The sequence below is a fragment of the Cinclus cinclus genome, chromosome 24, assembly GCF_963662255.1.
Source record: "Cinclus cinclus chromosome 24, bCinCin1.1, whole genome shotgun sequence".
Taxonomy (NCBI): domain Eukaryota; kingdom Metazoa; phylum Chordata; class Aves; order Passeriformes; family Cinclidae; genus Cinclus; species Cinclus cinclus.
In genome coordinates, this window is record NC_085069.1 from 4160612 (window position 1) to 4177614 (window position 17003).

A 17003-nucleotide genomic window follows, 5' to 3' on the forward strand; every position below is an offset into this window, starting at 1 on the left:
GTCCTTTTTGCTTTGACTCTTTGAGTCCAAACTTAGAAACTTTGTAATTTCTTTTAATTTTATGATGATATAACACGAGGGAAAGCTCAGGACATTTAACAACATCCCTGCTCACCTTTGTACAGATGGGTATTTCCAATATAGCTACTTTTCAGTGTGAAACATTTTTCCAATTCACTGTGTAAAACAACCAGTCAACCTAATTTTCTTCATTTCAACAATAATTTTAGCAAATGTCCCAGCTTTGTAAAAAAAATGTTTCTGCAGCTATGGAGTTAAATAAATTTCATCTGTTAGCAACAAAAAAAGTATTTTACAGATAGTTTGGGCATGACAACACACACTGGGCAGTCAACTTCTTTGTAAAACACAAAACTTTACATAATTTTTACATTTTAGCTGTAAGAGCTCATTCTATTACAAAAACCCAACAGCTGTGATGTCACCAACCATTCTAAGTGAAAATAAAGCATGTGGCACATTGTATAAAAGGTCCAAACACTTGTAACCCCTGACATTTCCAGATGGAACTGTGCTGTAGTGGAGGGGATGTGATAATTCCTGGCTGATAAACCCTTCGGGACATGGGGATGAAGGGTAAGGCTCGCAGTCTGACCTGTGCCATTGTCCAAATATATTCTAGCTGGGTTTCAAGATTTTTCCTGCCTTATCCCAAAGCAAGAGATACTAAATATCTCACCACAGATGGCTTAAATAAAAGACAAATAGTTACACTGAATGGGAAAATGCATAAACTTGGTAAAATAGAGAACAGGCTGCTCCCAAAAAGCGGTCACAGACCAAGAACATTAGGTAGAAATAAACCTCTTTTAGCAGGGTAAAGACAAACTATTGCAGCTTCAATCTGCCTGGTCACTCAGAACCCTGTCGGGCTGGTGAACAACCAGTTTTAAATCACCATTTTTTGCTGTTGTTCAGATCAGTACTCAGCCTTCTGAGTCTTAGATTTCGTTTCTTAAAGGGGGAATCACTGAAGTGCTCCAAGACCCACTTCTGAGAGGCTGCACTGGCCTGTGCAGCTGCAGCACATCTGGGGTGCCCCTTGAGCTCCCGTTCTGCCGAGGCTGACTGGCTGTGCATGGCACAGGTGAGCTTCATGGGGACGCCTGTCCCCCAGGACAGCGGCAGGAGTGCCAAAGGCCCGGTCCCACAAATCTGAAAGCAGGCGGAGTCCAGGAGGGAGCGGAGCTCATCGCCGCCGGAACGCCCGCGAGATCCTCCAGGCGTTGGGCTCCTCGTAGCGGTTGTACAGCGGCTCCAGCCGCTGCTGCTTCTTCTGCTTGCTCAGCTTGGTTGGGTCAGAGACCTTGAAGAAAGCTGGGGCAAACTCCACCAGCCAGCGAGGATCGATGGTTGTCACCTCCCGCATGTACTCCTTGGTGGTCAGCACCAGCTCATGATACACCACCCTGTGAAAAGGGACAGCAATTCTGGAAATCGGCTCTTTTAAACAAGCAACAAGACAAGGGCGGGAGTAGCCAAGCTTGCTTCTTTTAAGCTCCAGTGCAGGCTCCAGAAGAGCAATCCCTATATACCCCCTCCTACTTCACAACTACTCTTCAGCACAGAATTCCTTCAACCCATTTTAAACAATGCTCTCTCTCCCTCTACACTCGGTGTTTTAAACTCAATTCCACAATAAAGAAACACACAACTACAACTTCAGGCCTGGCCTTGGCTCCAAAAGTCAGTCCCATCTCTGCACAGGCACTAAGTTTTGCAGCAGAAAGAGACAAAAGTAGACCTGAAACTTTTCTCAGTCTGCTCACTGCTAAGGAATCAGCAGCCTCTGCTCAGATCTGTACTCCACAAACAACACACACCACGACTTTCTCTGTTAGAAAATCTGAAGAGAAACAGGAAATTCTATGCTACTGCCTTCCTTACCATTCAGGCTGCCTGTTGAAGAGAGCACTGGATGGGTGGATATAGACAACCTGCTGGTCAATGAGCGTCCGATACCCTTCCTGGGGATCCTTCTTGGCTGCATTTCGGAAGAAGCCACTGCAAATGGCCTTCTGGACACGGACTGTTGCCTTCCCACAGGACACCACATCCAGCTTATGCCTGCCACACAAGAGTTAAAAAGATTACAGCTCTCTGGATTTGGATGCAGCTACCAAGATCAGTTTAGCAAATCTTCTTTAGCTACTGCAATGTAGGAACAATAAAACACGGTGTCAGTACTTGTCCTCCTTGACCTGCTCACCTGTCCATGATCCCCAACATCTGCTTGCGAATGTCCTGTGCCCGCCGTAAGGATCGGGCCTGGATAAAATTCTCATAGCACCAGGGATTTGAAAACTTATTATTCTTCCAGGAATTGTACACAGCCAGCAGGGTGAGATGGTCACCTTCTGTTTGATGGAACTTGGCTTTCTTTTGATCAGCAAGTGCTTGTTTGTCCTAACACATAAAACACATCAATCAGGTATGCACATCATAGAGAAAATCCCTGGACAACATGAAAGACAGAGGCTCCTTGTCATTCATATCATGGTGTTTTAAACCTATCATGGAACAGATGATACAAGATTAAGACAACCCAGAATGTTGTTTCAATTGCAGTCCCTATTTTTGAAAGAACACATACAAGTAAATGGCTCATTTATACTGCAGGAAGCATATGCACACACTGCACTAACTGATTTTCTTACTGCTCTAGAAATTTCTTCAGTTATTCATCAAGAAATGTGCTGCAGCAGTAGGTTTGAGCCTGGTGGTCCACACACCTCTCCCCACCTCAGCCATCTGCACAGAAAACATTAATCAAATAGTGCAGTTACATAGATCAAAACTGAAGTTAACAGACTACACTGCAGAACAAGTAATGGATCCAAGACAAACCTGATCCCACCACAGCAGAACCTGCTGCTTACTGACTTAAAAGAAAGCAGCACAGGATAAAGGTGTCATGAAGAAATACTTTCTGTGTATCGAAAATACAAAGGCAATCTGAACTCCAGAGCTGGGACTGACTTGGTTTTTAGGCTGTATGTGTTTGTTGGGAAATGCAAGAGCAAATTTCAGACTGTTCACTTCTACCTTCCCATCTGCAAAGAAACTACCAACAGCACAGCTACAGGCCCTTAAATGAAAAGGAAAATCAGAGAGGTAATGCACAAGCAAATGCTCTGACCAAATTACATGTTTCTTTTGTGAAGTATGTTCACTCTTAACCCTTGAGGCATTCACACCAAACCCACCCAGACTGTACCACTGTCTCCTCTTGGCTCGGTTCCTCACCTTTGGCCTGTAGAACACATTCTGCACAGACAGCATGGACACGATCGTCAGCATCTCCTCACTGCATCCCAGATGCACAGACATGATCAACATCTTACACAGCATAGGCTCCAAGGGGAATTCTGCCATCTGCAAGAAACATGTTTCAAGGCATTCATTGAGAAGTCTCGAGTGCAAAAGAAAGCAATGCCCTCTCTCGTATATTTACATTGCAAAGAGGTGTGCTTGACCCATAATAACTTTACTCAACATGAAACAAATTATTTGTCTGCATTCACTATCACAAGAATATCCCGATTCTTACAGGAAGTTTCAGACATTAATAAATGTAAACTTATGAATAAGGAGAAACACTAGCTGCTCCAAAAAAAGCAGAAGGTATGCAACTATGGTAAATGAAAAACTACCAAAAAACCACATGAGAACGACAGCAAAAGGAAACCAACAATGCTAAGCAAGGCCTGCCATGACTGCTCTCATGTCATCCCCTCACTGGCAGCCCAGGCAGTGGTAAGAGGAACTTTATTTTGCTTACCCTGCGCCCAAGTCGAGTGAGCAGCCCCTCATCATCCAGAGCTCCCAGGGTGTAGAGCTGCTCCATGGCAGTTATGAGAGTTTCCATGGGGGGAGCATCCATAAAGTCAAAGGACAGCAGATCATTGATGCCCATAGCCTGGGAGGGATTGGAGAAAAGCCAAGTTGAAACATTCAGAAGGCAGATAAACTCCAGCCAGAGACAGAACCCCAAACAGTGAGGCACTACAAACCTTTAGGCAATCCCAGCCTCATGTTCCTTATCCTGACTGTAGGTGCAGCCACAAATACACAGCTGCCTTCCTACACTTGAAATAATGAGCACTGGCCCATGGCATTCCTGCACTACTCAGCTTTCTGGTCTGTTCCTTTGGTACTGCTCCACACATCCCTCAAGCAAGATGATTCAGCTGAGGAGAAACTTAAGCTAAATACTGCTTTTGGGACTGCTGTCTTGTAAAGCAGTGCGGCCTGACAGCTCCACAGGATGTTAAGTATGTTCCCAGAAAGGGGAAGGGCAGCAGCTTTTCCAACTGTGACAGTTCACTGACTTCCAGAGGGATACTACACACTTAAGACATGCCCGAGTTTGCAGCTCTAAACCCACTTTAAAACAACGTGTCTCACCTGTTAACGATATAAATAACACTATAAATATGTAACAATATAAATGTACTCTACACAGAAAATGTCACTGCTCTCGAGATTTCTGTTTCTCTGACCTCCTGCAACTGTTCTGAGCAGCTGAAAGTCACAATTTAACTGGATACCCAACAGACTAATCCTCAATAGAAAAAGAGGAGCAAGCCCAGTGCCTGACAATTGCTTTTGTTGAAGTTTCCTTTTCAAAATACCTCTGTTCACCAGGAGAATCTGAAATTACAGCACTACTTCCCAAGACTCAAAGGCAGAGACTCATTTATTGAAACACTTACCATGCTGGCTTGCTACAAGCTGGTGAAATACCTACCTTCAGGGAGAGCACTGTACTGGCCAAATTTGTTCTCTGGATTTCAGGCACATTGGTGGTTAGCATCTCATCTCTATATGCACGTTCTGTGTATAACCTGTAGCATTTTCCTGGGCCTGTTCTCCCAGCCCTTCCTGCACGCTGCTTGGCTTGAGCCTAAAAATAACAAGGGCAACTCAGTGAACAGGAACAAACTGGAACAGGTAAGGACAAGTAAAATAAAATAGTTATTCCCAATTTTACTTGTATTGATAGAAAGGCTTTTAATACAACACAAAGAAGTACATATTCTGTAGGCACAGCCTCAAGGAGCCTCATGGAGCTATCAAAAATGGGGTTTTATCATTGCCTCATTCTGCTCACATGCTTGGATGCCACACTGGCAAGATACACAACACCCATGGGGAGAGCCAAACACAGAATATCTACCTGGGAAATCGGTGTCACCACCAGCTGGTCAATTCCAGTCTTGGAGTTATAAACTTTCTGCTTCACAAAGCCAGGATCAACCACATAATATATTCCATCAATAGTCAAAGATGTCTCTGCAATGTTGGTGGCAATAACAACCTATAAATCACAGTTTGAGTCAGCACCAGTTCTGTGTCAGACTGCCAAGACAACCCCACCACACAACTTCATCCATTGGTATAATATGAGCAGTTTGTTACAAATGAAACCACTGTCACCTAATGTTGAAAGGAGAAATGTGTTCACAGGGAACAGAAGGAGATGTTATCTACCAAAATGGACAGGTTTTAGAGTATCTACCTTTGTTTAAAGTTTGGGCAAATAGGGAAAAGAGTGTGATAAAATCCACAATTAAAAGCAATAGAGTGCTTGTAAGTAGACTGCACCGACTTCAGAGAGATTTTTTTACCTGTCACTGAGACAGGTATTTAGACAGCCTGTATTTAGAGAAAAATCTTCCTGAGAATGTATCCCTAGATATTCACCAGAGCTGCTTGGTAGGAAATTTACCTCCATCCTACAGGAACTGCATTTAGATTTTAGATTTTCAGACTAACTGAAGTTAATATCCTTTAAAGACAGCATTAAATAATACCAAGAACATTCCACACAGAGGTTTGCTACACCAGATGTTTCAGACATGTGTTCAAAGAGTTAGATAACCTGATATGTATACAACCAAAAAATATGCTCTAAGCTGTAAATAATGTTTTCTCCAAAACCTATCTCCTTTTAGCAGTGTAATACACCCCAGTATTAAAGTGTATCAGCAGAAGATGAAAGGACACATAGATTAAATTACCTTTCTGCTCCCTGGTGGGGCTGGGTCAAAGATTCTGGTCTGCATTTCACTGGGCAAAGCTGAATATACTGGTAGGATAATTAACTCTGGAACATCAGGTCCTAGAGATTTCATCCTCTCATAGAGTATTTCACAGGCAGTATCAATCTCTTCCTGGCCAGTCAGAAAGACCAAAATATCACCTACACAGGAAATAAATTAAAACATTCACAGAATCAATTATGTTTAGTACAACTCCTGCATTACCATATTTTCATTCCTCATGTTTTCCATTTATGAGGATCCCCAACTTTTGCTAGTCCCTGAGCAGCAACTCTTAGCCAAAGGCAACACACTTCAGTCTTCCACCCAACTTTTTCAGCACTTTAGTTACTGCATTTGCAAACAAGAAAGAATAGTCAAGACGGCGTTTTGCTCATGTTACTAACATGATTCATGATTTACAGAAAGACCTTGCTCAGAGGTCCTTAAATCACCAATAATCCAAGACCATTCTCTACTCACCTGGTGGCTCTGTTAAATGGATCTGCATTACTGTAATCAGACTGGCATCCAAATAATCTGTCTCTGGCTCTTTTGTGTACAGAATTTCTACTGGGTATGTTCTGCCAGGAATTGTGAAGATTGGTGCTTCATAGAAATACTGAGAGAATTTCACAGCATCCAGCGTTGCTGATGTCACTATCAACTTCATGTCCTGCCGTTTCTGCACTGTCTGCAGGAGGACAAAGTTCTCAAGTCATTCACTGCCTTTGGAACTATGAAAATATGGCACTTGACTGAAGCCAGACAAATACAACCAGTAATACAAAGTGCTAAACATCTGAGTAGAGGGGAAATTCATCCCAGTACCCAGAATTTCAGAAAATTGACCACTGAGGTCCCATTTGAAGCTTCCCTTAGCAACATTATCACAAGAAAGCTTTTGGCAGAGAAGGATAAGCAAAGCAAGAATACTCCCCTGTTCATCCACCATTGTGAACATTCAGGATGGCAAATTCTCATTGTTTCTGCTGCATTTTGCTTGCTCTGCCTTCACACAGAGGCTGATTTCACCAAGATTCAGACCATAAACCCCTAAGAGCATTTGCTCTTGAAGCACACGTATGAATTTGACTTGTGTGACTTCCCCTTTGCCTGTGCCCTCCTAATCCACAGAGAGGACATTGAAGGCAGTAAAAATCCAGTGCTACATTACCTTCTTCAGGAGCCCAAAGAGCACATCTGTGTGTATGGTCCTCTCATGGGCCTCATCCAGCATGATAATGGCATACTGGGTCAGATCTGGGTCTATCAGGCACTCTCTCAGTAACATCCCATCTGTCATGTATTTGATGACAGTCTCAGGGCTGGTGCAGTCTTCAAACCGAATGGTGTAGCCAACCTGGAAGGAAGAGGTGCACAGAAACAGAAGTTACACAATTATCAGTCTCATTAACTCCCAGTTTGAATATCCCACCAACTCACTTTACAGCCTACAAGGGAATAGACACATGGACACACAAGAAAAACAGCACCAGTACTGATTTTTCCTACTTTTCCTCATGCTTATTTTGGAATGTTCTTCAACATGGAAATTCACCTCTTGTCCCAAGCAGCAACCAAATTCCTCTGACACCCTCTTTGCAACAGACATTGCAGCCACTCTGCGAGGCTGAGTACATCCAATCTTTCCTCTTGAGGTATATCCTGCCTCAGCCAGGTACTGGGTAATCTGGGTTGTTTTCCCAGATCCTGTCTCTCCAATAACAATCAGAATCTGGTTGTCATGCACAGCCTAGAAAAGGTCAGAAAACATACACTAGTCAATTTTAAAAAAATCTAAACAAACCAAACAAAATCACCACGGGGTATCTGGGACTAGAGCGAGCAGCTCTTGCTTTTGCTTCAACTGACCCAGACCAAAAATCATGTAAGTAGTTCTACTGATCAAATCAGCAACCTGTTTAACTGCTCAGCTGACTTATCCCTTGCTTACATCATCTTAGTATCAACTTTGACTTACATCAATAAATATCTGAAACTTCATTAAAGCACATATATATACATAACCTTAATATACATAACATGAACTAAAGTTCTGTACTTAAAATATCAGCTGGCTATTCACCTGTCAAAAAACTAAACCAAAGACCATATAAATGATTGCTTGCTCAAACCAGAATGCCTTTTCATGAGTCTTACTTTTATAAGCTGCTCCTTCAGTCTGAAGATTGGGAGACTCTCTCTCTGTTCAATGATGGAAAGCTGTGTCTTCTTACCATAAGAAGCTTTGTTGCCACCAAATGCATGTTTCTTCCACTCTGGGATATCATTTGGCATCATCCCAATACCTCGCATGTTTGCAGCTATTTGTCTTCCATCCACTAGAAAATAAACAATTTCACCATTACATCCAGGTTCACACAGCACAGACCTTGATGATCCTGCTCCAACTGCTCCATCATCCAGGCCTTTTATTCTGTGTGTTTAAATGTTTTTTGAAAGTCCTACATGTATGCCCTCAATATTACAGGATATACATGTACACTTCCTTTGACGTTCCTATTTCCATTTAAGTGGAAAAGCATTTCCTCTTTGACTCAATTTAAAGTGTGGCAGACAAACAGTATCAAGACATTTCTCCTGGGCTGCTCAAGTGGCACACAAGAGGCACAGTTCACCTGTGCTCAGACATACCATCAGGGAGAGGATCCACCCAGTGTGTGTTGAGGCCCATGGGGATGGAATCCATCTCTGCTTCTCTCTGGGCTTGTTTAAGCTCTCTCCTTTCTTTGGCTAAAGCACTTTGCATCATTGCAGCCTGGGACAAGGAACCATCTGGATTCTGGAGAGCAAGAAGAAAAAACTTCAAGCACTACCATTCCTTCACCTTAAATTATCTTCCTCTTGTCACTGTCTTTTAGAAGCATCTTTGAAAAATGCTTTTAAAATGTTAAAGTTTCTTAGATTTCCATCAGGCTAGCCTCATGAACTTTCACAGTCATAACTAATCTGGAGCATCCTTATACTGCCCAGTCAGAAGGATTATGGGCAGAACCAATGAAAAGTATTTCTTTACAACCTTCTACTTTCAAGAGATAAAAAAAAGGAGAACAGAGAAATTTTGTTCTAACACACCATGTAAAACGGCATTTCAGTTCCATTATTCCACTTCACATCACCAGTTAAGTTAGAATCCAGCTTAATTTGGAAGGAGCTTCAGTTCAGTGGTTATGTTTTTCAGGGCTCTCAGTAATGTGCAGTTGAGAAACTGGTTGTTAAATTCCTAAATATTTATTTCATTTAATCGAGTACATTGGTTCTAGCCCTGGAAATCTCTTACCTTTACTATTTTAATGGGACTCATATCCATGCTCTGTTTAGTGTGACCTCGAAGAAATGGTGGCTCCTCCTCAACTAGCTCAATCTCAAGATCCTCATCTGAAATTCACAAGTGACAGAAAAGTTAAACATCTTTCAGTATATAAAAGTGCTTCTTCAAATAATGCTTCATGTGCACACTTGATTATGAGCTTTAAAAGTGAAAACACTGCAAGTAAAAATGTACAGACAGGGCACATCTAAATGCCACTAATAATAAAGCCAGAGGAACCCTAGTTCCAAATGTACAAGATGACAGCAAATTGTGAGATGATTTATAGTTACTTTTATCATCAGTACCTTTTTGAATCAAAATATATCCAGAAAGACAAGGAATTTACAGTAAGACTATTGGGAAATACTACCTTCTTCATCATCAACTTTAGGAAGAATCCCAGTCTCCTCATCAAAGTCAGGAAACTCTTCCTTGGAAAGCACATTAGCTGCAATCATCTGGGAATAGAATGAATACAACATGAGTATGTCCCCATGAACGAACCCAACTCATGCCCATGACTCAGTTCTAACCCCATTCCTGTAAAACAGGAACAAAGGAATGGTCCTGTATCCTGGCACACCTCTCCCCAGCTCATCCAGCCTCTGACCAAACAGTCCCAAATCAGAAGACAGCAATTCAGAGTGAAGGAGTAAGTTACACAATCAATTAATCCAGGAGTTGTATTCTAGTTCATTAAACTCCCTGGCAACTTCATTTCCTGACATCCTATTTCCCTGAACACAGCACACACCTGTTTTATTTCCCACTTCTCCGGGTCTGAAATCCGGGTGAGGCGCTTCCTTTCCAGGCTGTCATCCTCCACCTCAGGGGCATTCACCAGGGACAAGTGACTGGGTCTGTCTGGGTTCCTCATGGAGGTTTCTTCATTGGTTTCTCCAACCAGGTTCCTTCTACGGTTTGGGTTCAAGTCTTCCCCAGTGTCTTGATCAACATCCTGTATTAGATGGATTCATTAATCAATCAGCTCTACACTTCTCATCCATTAAATCTGGTGCTTTCTACTGCCAGTAACAGCCCATCTACAGAAAATGCTGTTCTGTAGGCTTTTTGTTTTTTTTCAGCTGGTACTGCCCGGTAAGAACATCTTCAGGAGGAACACTCTACTCTGTCTTGGCAAGAGTAGAGATTTAGTTTAAAATTAAAAGTTTCTCTCCTACTTAAAAAGGAAGACAAACAGCAACAGCTTGAGGTTTGCCTTGCCTCTTCAATATCATGTCAAGCCAGGAAATTGTTAGGAACACTACATCAAAACTAAGAACCTAGAGAAAACAAGTTAAAAACAATGTTTTTAACAATATAAAAATAATAACCTAAATACAGAACTCAGTTGCTAACTCCCAACTGAATGATTTTGTATCAGTTTCCATCAAAAAGAGTGAAAAATAGCAGAAATAGGCATAATTTTGAGAACTTTAGCACCTCTGTACCTTCATGCTCAGGCTGGTTTTGGATCCAGTAAAAGACAGCACTTTGACTTTCACTCTTTGTCCTTTGCTCACAACATCAGCAACATTGGCAACCCGTCCTTCTCTTCGCAGCTCTGAGATGTGGACCAAGCCTTCCCAACGCTTCCTGGGAGTGAAACACAGGGGCATGAGAGGGGCACATTATTACTCTGACAGCTCTTGAGATCACTCAGAATCTATATTAAAATATTTTGCTGTCAATAGATTGTGTACGTGAACAAACTGTTTTTAGTAATGAGTATTTTATAATTCTCTACTGTCGAATTTATTTTTCTGAAACAGTCCTTCGAAGTCTAGAACACCTGCTGGTACCCTCATTACCCCTTTAAGTACCAGCAGAAAAGAGAATTCAGCTGAAACAGCACCAGATCTACTGTGAACACCAAAGAGTACCTTAGTCCTTCCAGCTGCACAAAGCATCCAAACTGCATTATGCTGGTGACTTTGCCGTTGTAGATGTCCCCGATGGAAGGCTCCTCAGCTGGTGGACGGTCTATGTGCTTGTCTCTCCACCTCTCATGGCTCTTTTCAAGGTACTTTTCCCGATCCCTGCGGTCCTTACTGGGACTCCAACTCCTGCTCCTTGACCTGTATCTGGATTTTCCCCTGTTCCTATCCCAAGTCCTGGAACGAGACCTGGAGCGAGATCTGTGCCTTCGCTTCCTGTCCCTGCTACGGCTTCGGCTCCTCTTCCTTTTCTTCACCCTGACAAACAAACGTTTCATCTTTGCAGTGGATTTCCACCTCAGGCAATGACAGCAGCCAGGAGCTTCCCCCCAGGTACACAAGGCACCTACCGATGGTCGCTGCTCCTTTGCTTGCCCTGCCTGTCTGCACCAGGCATCAGAGCTTCGAGTTCTTTCAGGGCATCAGCTGCCACTTTCACATCATCTTCATCCAGCATATTCTACAAGAACAGAAAACTGTTGCCCCTCTCTGCAAAAGGGCTAATAAAAAGCCTGTCACAAAGAATCTACAGAATTATCATCATACGTGCATTTACTTAGAAAGAATGCAAGATAAAAGAAGATCAGACTCAATATGTGATAAGGAAAAAAAAGTGATAAAGTATTCTCCCTGTTTGGGCACAATATTAGAGATGGTTTGCTTTTTTACAACAGAAAGTTCCATCTCAATGCTCCAGATTATTACAGAAATACAAAAATGCAAGTCCCTCATAGCATCTGAACATGCAATATTTTTAATTAGTTTGTAACACATCGTTACACTCAACATTATCTAGGGAAGGCTAGGCTACAAATTTCACATCACAAGAGTCTCATCTTCCACATATTCTGCAGAATAGTACCAACATGGCAATTGCTAACAGCTATTCTTTGCAACAACGTGCAGTAAGACCAGCCTTCTACCTTTTCCACATTTAATTTCTCAAAGTTCACATTTATACCTGCATTAGACAGAGAAAAAGGTTGAAACTAAGTGGGGAAAAAATGTTTAAAAATATTGAAAGTTTTCACATAGTCACAGAAGAAATGTGAAATTATCACCTTACCCTGATGTTGGGATTGTCTGGCCTGCAAAGGGCTGGAAACAATTCCCTCAACTTTTCTTTCTCTGATTTGGGTTTGACAACTGCCTCTGATTTTGAGATTAGAAAAGGAAAAAAAAAAAAGGCACAATGAAACACAAAATTAAAAATAAATTAAAACTGCTACAACAATTCACTCTTGATTTTTCTACAACTGAAGATAAAGTTTAATTTTCATCTGAATGCAAAGGTTGATACAGCTTTTACAGAAATTCAAATCAAGGAATACTTGAATTACCTTCCTTCAAACAAAAATCTGATTATTAGTGAATATTAGTGAATTACTAGTGTCACCAAACACTGAGCACTGGCTGCACGCACCTTTGCTCGTGGATGGTTTTGGTGGAGGCCGCATTGTCTGTATGAGACGTAACAAGTTGCTAATGAGGGAATCCTGAAGAAAAAAAAAGAATCGATAAAATAGTTCAAGAAAGAACCACAACACTTTCATTATTAGAATGCACAAGCGAGGGTTTATTTGCAGGACAAACAGCCCTCAATTCTGAAGGTGCAGGTTGATTTTTAGAAGCTATCACTAGATGTTGCGTGCATCCTAAAAAGGCGTAAGTTGAACCCAAAAATAATTACGATTGTTTCATCTAAGTGATGTTTCTGTTAATCATTTTAATAGCCTATTTAATCCAACGACAGTTATTCCTAAGGAATCAATAAACACAGTGTATAAGCACCACGAGAAGACTTGTGACAACGTCTGCTCTTATGAAAAGTTGTTTCTTCCATATTTTATATGCTCAACATAACAATAATCAGTTTGAGTCCTCAGGAAGATTCTTTTCAAAGACTACAAAAGTTTTAAAAACTATGAGGGAGGGGAAGGCAGGGGGAGGCATGAATATTAGAAGCTAATTCGTATGTAGTTTTTTTCCAATTGAAAAAAAAACAACAATAACTCCTCACAACTCTCTCTTTAAAACAGAAAGCTCTATAAAATAAAACACAAGAATAACATAAATAACGTTCGGGTGTCACTTACAGTGAACTCGGCACCATTCTTCAGCAGAATTGCTTTAAACGTGTCGAACGTGGTATTCTTCTCGGCAAGACTTATCACAAACTCGGCTGTGAGGAGAAAGCATGAAGTAAAAGGAAACAATTAAGTAAAAAGCAGCGTAAGGAGCGCAGGTGGGGACAGAAGCTGCTCTGGCGGTGCGGGGACCAGCCAGGCCCCTGCGGGCCCTGGGGAGCTTCCCCTCAGCTCCCTCCCTGGCAGCCCAGACCGAGGCGTTTCCTCAGGCTCACAAGTTTTTGTTTTTTTTTTTTTTTTTGAAGAAAAATAATGGGTTTTGTCCTCTAAATTCGAAAAGCACCTTGACAAAACGCATCCCGCCCCACACAAAGGGCTACTAGAGCCCTGCGGGAGCCGCGTCAGGAGGGAACGCGATGCTCACCGGCCGCCGTGGCCCGGGAGCGGCCCCGAGGTGCCCGAAGGCCGCGCCCGCCCCGCTTACCCAGGTCCTTGTCGTTGATGCCCAGGTGGTTGTCGAGCTCGGTGCAGACCTTGGAGACCAGCGACAGGTACTCGAGCTTGGCGAGCTCCTCGGCCGCCGCCTGCTCCGCCATGGCCGCCACTGCCGCGTCCGGCGGAAGCGGCGCCGTGAGCAGAGCGGGGCCTGCCGGGACACCGGGAGGGGCCTGCCGGGCACGGGACCGGGACACGGAGCGGGGCCTGCCGGGACACCGGGAGGGGCCTGCCGGGCACGGGACCGGGACACGGAGCGGGGCCTGCCGGGACACCGGGAGGGGCCTGCCGGGCACGGGACCGGGACACGGAGCGGGGCCTGCCGGGACACCGGGAGGGGCCTGCCGGGCACGGGACCGGGACGGGGCCTGCCGGGACACCGGGAGGGGCCTGCCGGGCACGGGACCGGGACACGGGGCGGGGCCCGCCGGGGACGGGACCGGGACACGGGGCGGGGCCTGCCGGGACACCGGGAGGGGCCTGCCGGGCACGGGACCGGGACACGGAGCGGGGCCTGCCGGGACACCGGGAGGGGCCTGCCGGGCACGGGACCGGGACACGGGGCGGGGCCTGCCGGGACACCGGGAGGGGCCTGCCGGGCACGGGACCGGGACACGGAGCGGGGCCCGCCGGGCACGGGACCGGGACACGGAGCGGGGCCTGCCGGGACACCGGGAGGGGCCTGCCGGGGACGGGACCGGGACACGGAGCGGGGCCTGCCGGGACACCGGGAGGGGCCTGCCGGGCACGGGACCGGGACGGGGCCTGCCGGGACACCGGGAGGGGCCTGCCGGGCACGGGACCGGGACACGGGGCGGGGCCCGCCGGGGACGGGACCGGGACACGGAGCGGGGCCTGCCGGGACACCGGGAGGGGCCTGCCGGGCACGGGACCGGGACGGGGCCTGCCGGGACACCGGGCAGGGCCTGCCGGGCACGGGACCGGGACACGGGGCGGGGCCTGCCGGGACACCGGGAGGGGCCCGCCGGGGACGGGACCGGGACACGGAGCGGGGCCCGCCGGGGACGGGACCGGGACACCGGGAGGGGCCCGCCGGGGACGGGACCGGGACACCGGGAGGGGCCCGCCGGGGACGGGACCGGGACACGGAGCGGGGCCCGCCGGGGACGGGACCGGGACACGGAGCGGGGCCCGCCGGGGACGGGACCGGGACACGGAGCTTTGATCGATGCAGTCCTGGGCGAAGCGGTGCGGCCGTGTAAACGCTTTCCTCAGGCAGAGCGGAAGGCGCTTCCGTCTCCAGCGCAGGCGGCGAGCTGGGGGTATCCCGAGTGTTGCGTTCGGGAGCAGCAGGCCGGGTACGGAGCAGAAGGGCGCGGGGAGCGCACCCCGGGCCTTGCGGTAGGAGCAGGCCCAGCGCGGGCCCCGCTTCTGTCCCCGGCCCGCTTCACCCCCTGCCCGAAGGAGCTGAGGCCGTGTCCCCTGGCAGGGGGCGAGCGAGGGCCAGGGCATGGGAACAGAAGGGCTGCGGTGCCACCGCCCGTGCTGTCCAGAGCCCGCGGCAGGAGCGGGGCCAGGAACCTCATATATCCCAACCCCCGGCGCCCGTGCTCACCCGAAATAAGATACAGAGGTCACATCTGCTCTATAGAATATATTATAAATTATATCATGCATCCATTAACAAAATATACAAAGCCAACAGAAATAGATCTATCTTAAGCCTGAGCATACAGCATCTAAACTCTAGTAAAAAGTAATTGAAAGAGAACAGCATCTCACACTTGCCATTTCAATCCACAGTGAAGTGTTCCTCCTCAAATGTTTCAAGATTTGTATTTTATGGAACACATCAGCATTCCAAGCACAAAGATACAGACGACAAACATGGGTCCTACTGGGCCAGACCCAAGCAACTAACGACACTGTGCTTCAAAGTGTCATCAGCTTCAGCATTTCATCCCTGCCCTTTCCTCCTTGTCCTAGAGTTGGCATTAGTCAAAAGATACTCAAAACAACACACCCGAGTTAAGGTGGAAAGTTACAGAAGGATCTTTAACTGGTCCACAGCACACAGTTGTACTGGTGTACAGAGAGATGGGAAACACTGCAAAATACTTCGAGTGTATTTCAAAATAAACATTTAAGAGTATATCTTCCACAATCTATAAAAATAGGTTTAAAACGAAAGTGGTATGATACATTTGTTTTCTTGAACTATTTTAATGGTATTTTATCTTTATGGGTACTAAGTCTTTTAAAAAATTACTGCTAACTGGTCAGCCACAATACTGACACTGCTTCAGCTATACTGTGACAAAACAGAACACTAGTTTGAAGCAGAAGTAATATAAAATATTTTAGAATCAATGGTCTCTTACTGCAGCAAGGAAAAATGTCTACTTGAAACTAAGACTGAAGCCAACACTGTCACCTGCTGAGGGACTGAACTCTGAGGAGTTATCTATGGATAACCCACTGCATAGCAGTGTCTGGTGCTCATTTCTGTCATTCTTCAGAATCAAATCTCTCAGCATATTTAGAAGGGAATTCTTAGATTTCCAGATTAAATATGGGCATCTAAAAATCTTTTGAGAAAAATTAATTCTACAGATGTGGCTATAGAAACACAGGACCAGCTAAAACCATCAGAGAAGACTGTACATTTGAAAGTGCTTAAGTTAATGCATTTTTCAAACTCTAAAGTAAAGTTATGTGATCCCTGCTTCAAGCATTCTTTCCATTCCTAAACATTACCAAAATTTGTACTCCAGTTCAGGTCTGGGTTCCAATACATTCTTGCATTTTTTATGTGGTATTAACAAGTAAAATGTTTGCACTATAGTGGAAAAAAGGTAATGATCAAATTTTTAATATTTTTACAAAGAGCCTGTAAAGATTCCTAGAAAAGCCTTTCCTACCCTTACAATCCGTTTTTAACAAAATATTTTATGTAGGTTATACTTCTACTGTTAAAGATCTGGTGCACACTATCGTTACTGGTTCAATTGCTGGTGGTAATTCTGCTTCATTCTGCTACAACAAGCAACAACTTTACAGGTATTCATCAGTTTAACTGCAGTTACACTTTCAAGACTTTTCAAAAGTCATTTGATGATTC

The 17003-nt window shown here is 45.0% G+C and overlaps 1 protein-coding gene across 3 annotated transcripts; it reads right to left on the reverse strand.

Moving 5' to 3' along the window:
- Positions 1–346: 346 nt before the first annotated feature.
- On the reverse strand, positions 347–14102 carry DHX8 (DEAH-box helicase 8). 3 transcript variants are annotated; one of them, XM_062508430.1, is made up of 23 exons: positions 13911–14101; positions 13436–13521; positions 12763–12835; positions 12406–12491; positions 11690–11799; positions 11286–11597; positions 10854–10998; positions 10157–10360; positions 9773–9860; positions 9370–9467; positions 8724–8871; positions 8229–8410; positions 7627–7821; positions 7243–7428; positions 6549–6759; positions 6045–6226; positions 5201–5341; positions 4772–4927; positions 3803–3940; positions 3268–3396; positions 2231–2427; positions 1909–2088; positions 347–1430 (listed from the first exon to the last, which is right to left on the reverse strand). In XM_062508430.1, exons 1-23 carry the CDS (start codon positions 14020–14022, stop codon positions 1211–1213), a joined length of 3579 nt encoding a protein of 1192 aa, XP_062364414.1. In that variant the 5' UTR covers positions 14023–14101; the 3' UTR covers positions 347–1210. The 3 variants fall into 3 exon arrangements, with proteins under 3 accessions (XP_062364414.1, XP_062364413.1, XP_062364415.1); XM_062508429.1 differs by having other exon boundaries at positions 11286–11636; XM_062508431.1 differs by lacking the exons at positions 347–1430; positions 1909–2088 and having other exon boundaries at positions 2284–2772; positions 13911–14102.
- Between the last annotated feature and the right edge of the window lie 2901 nt (positions 14103–17003).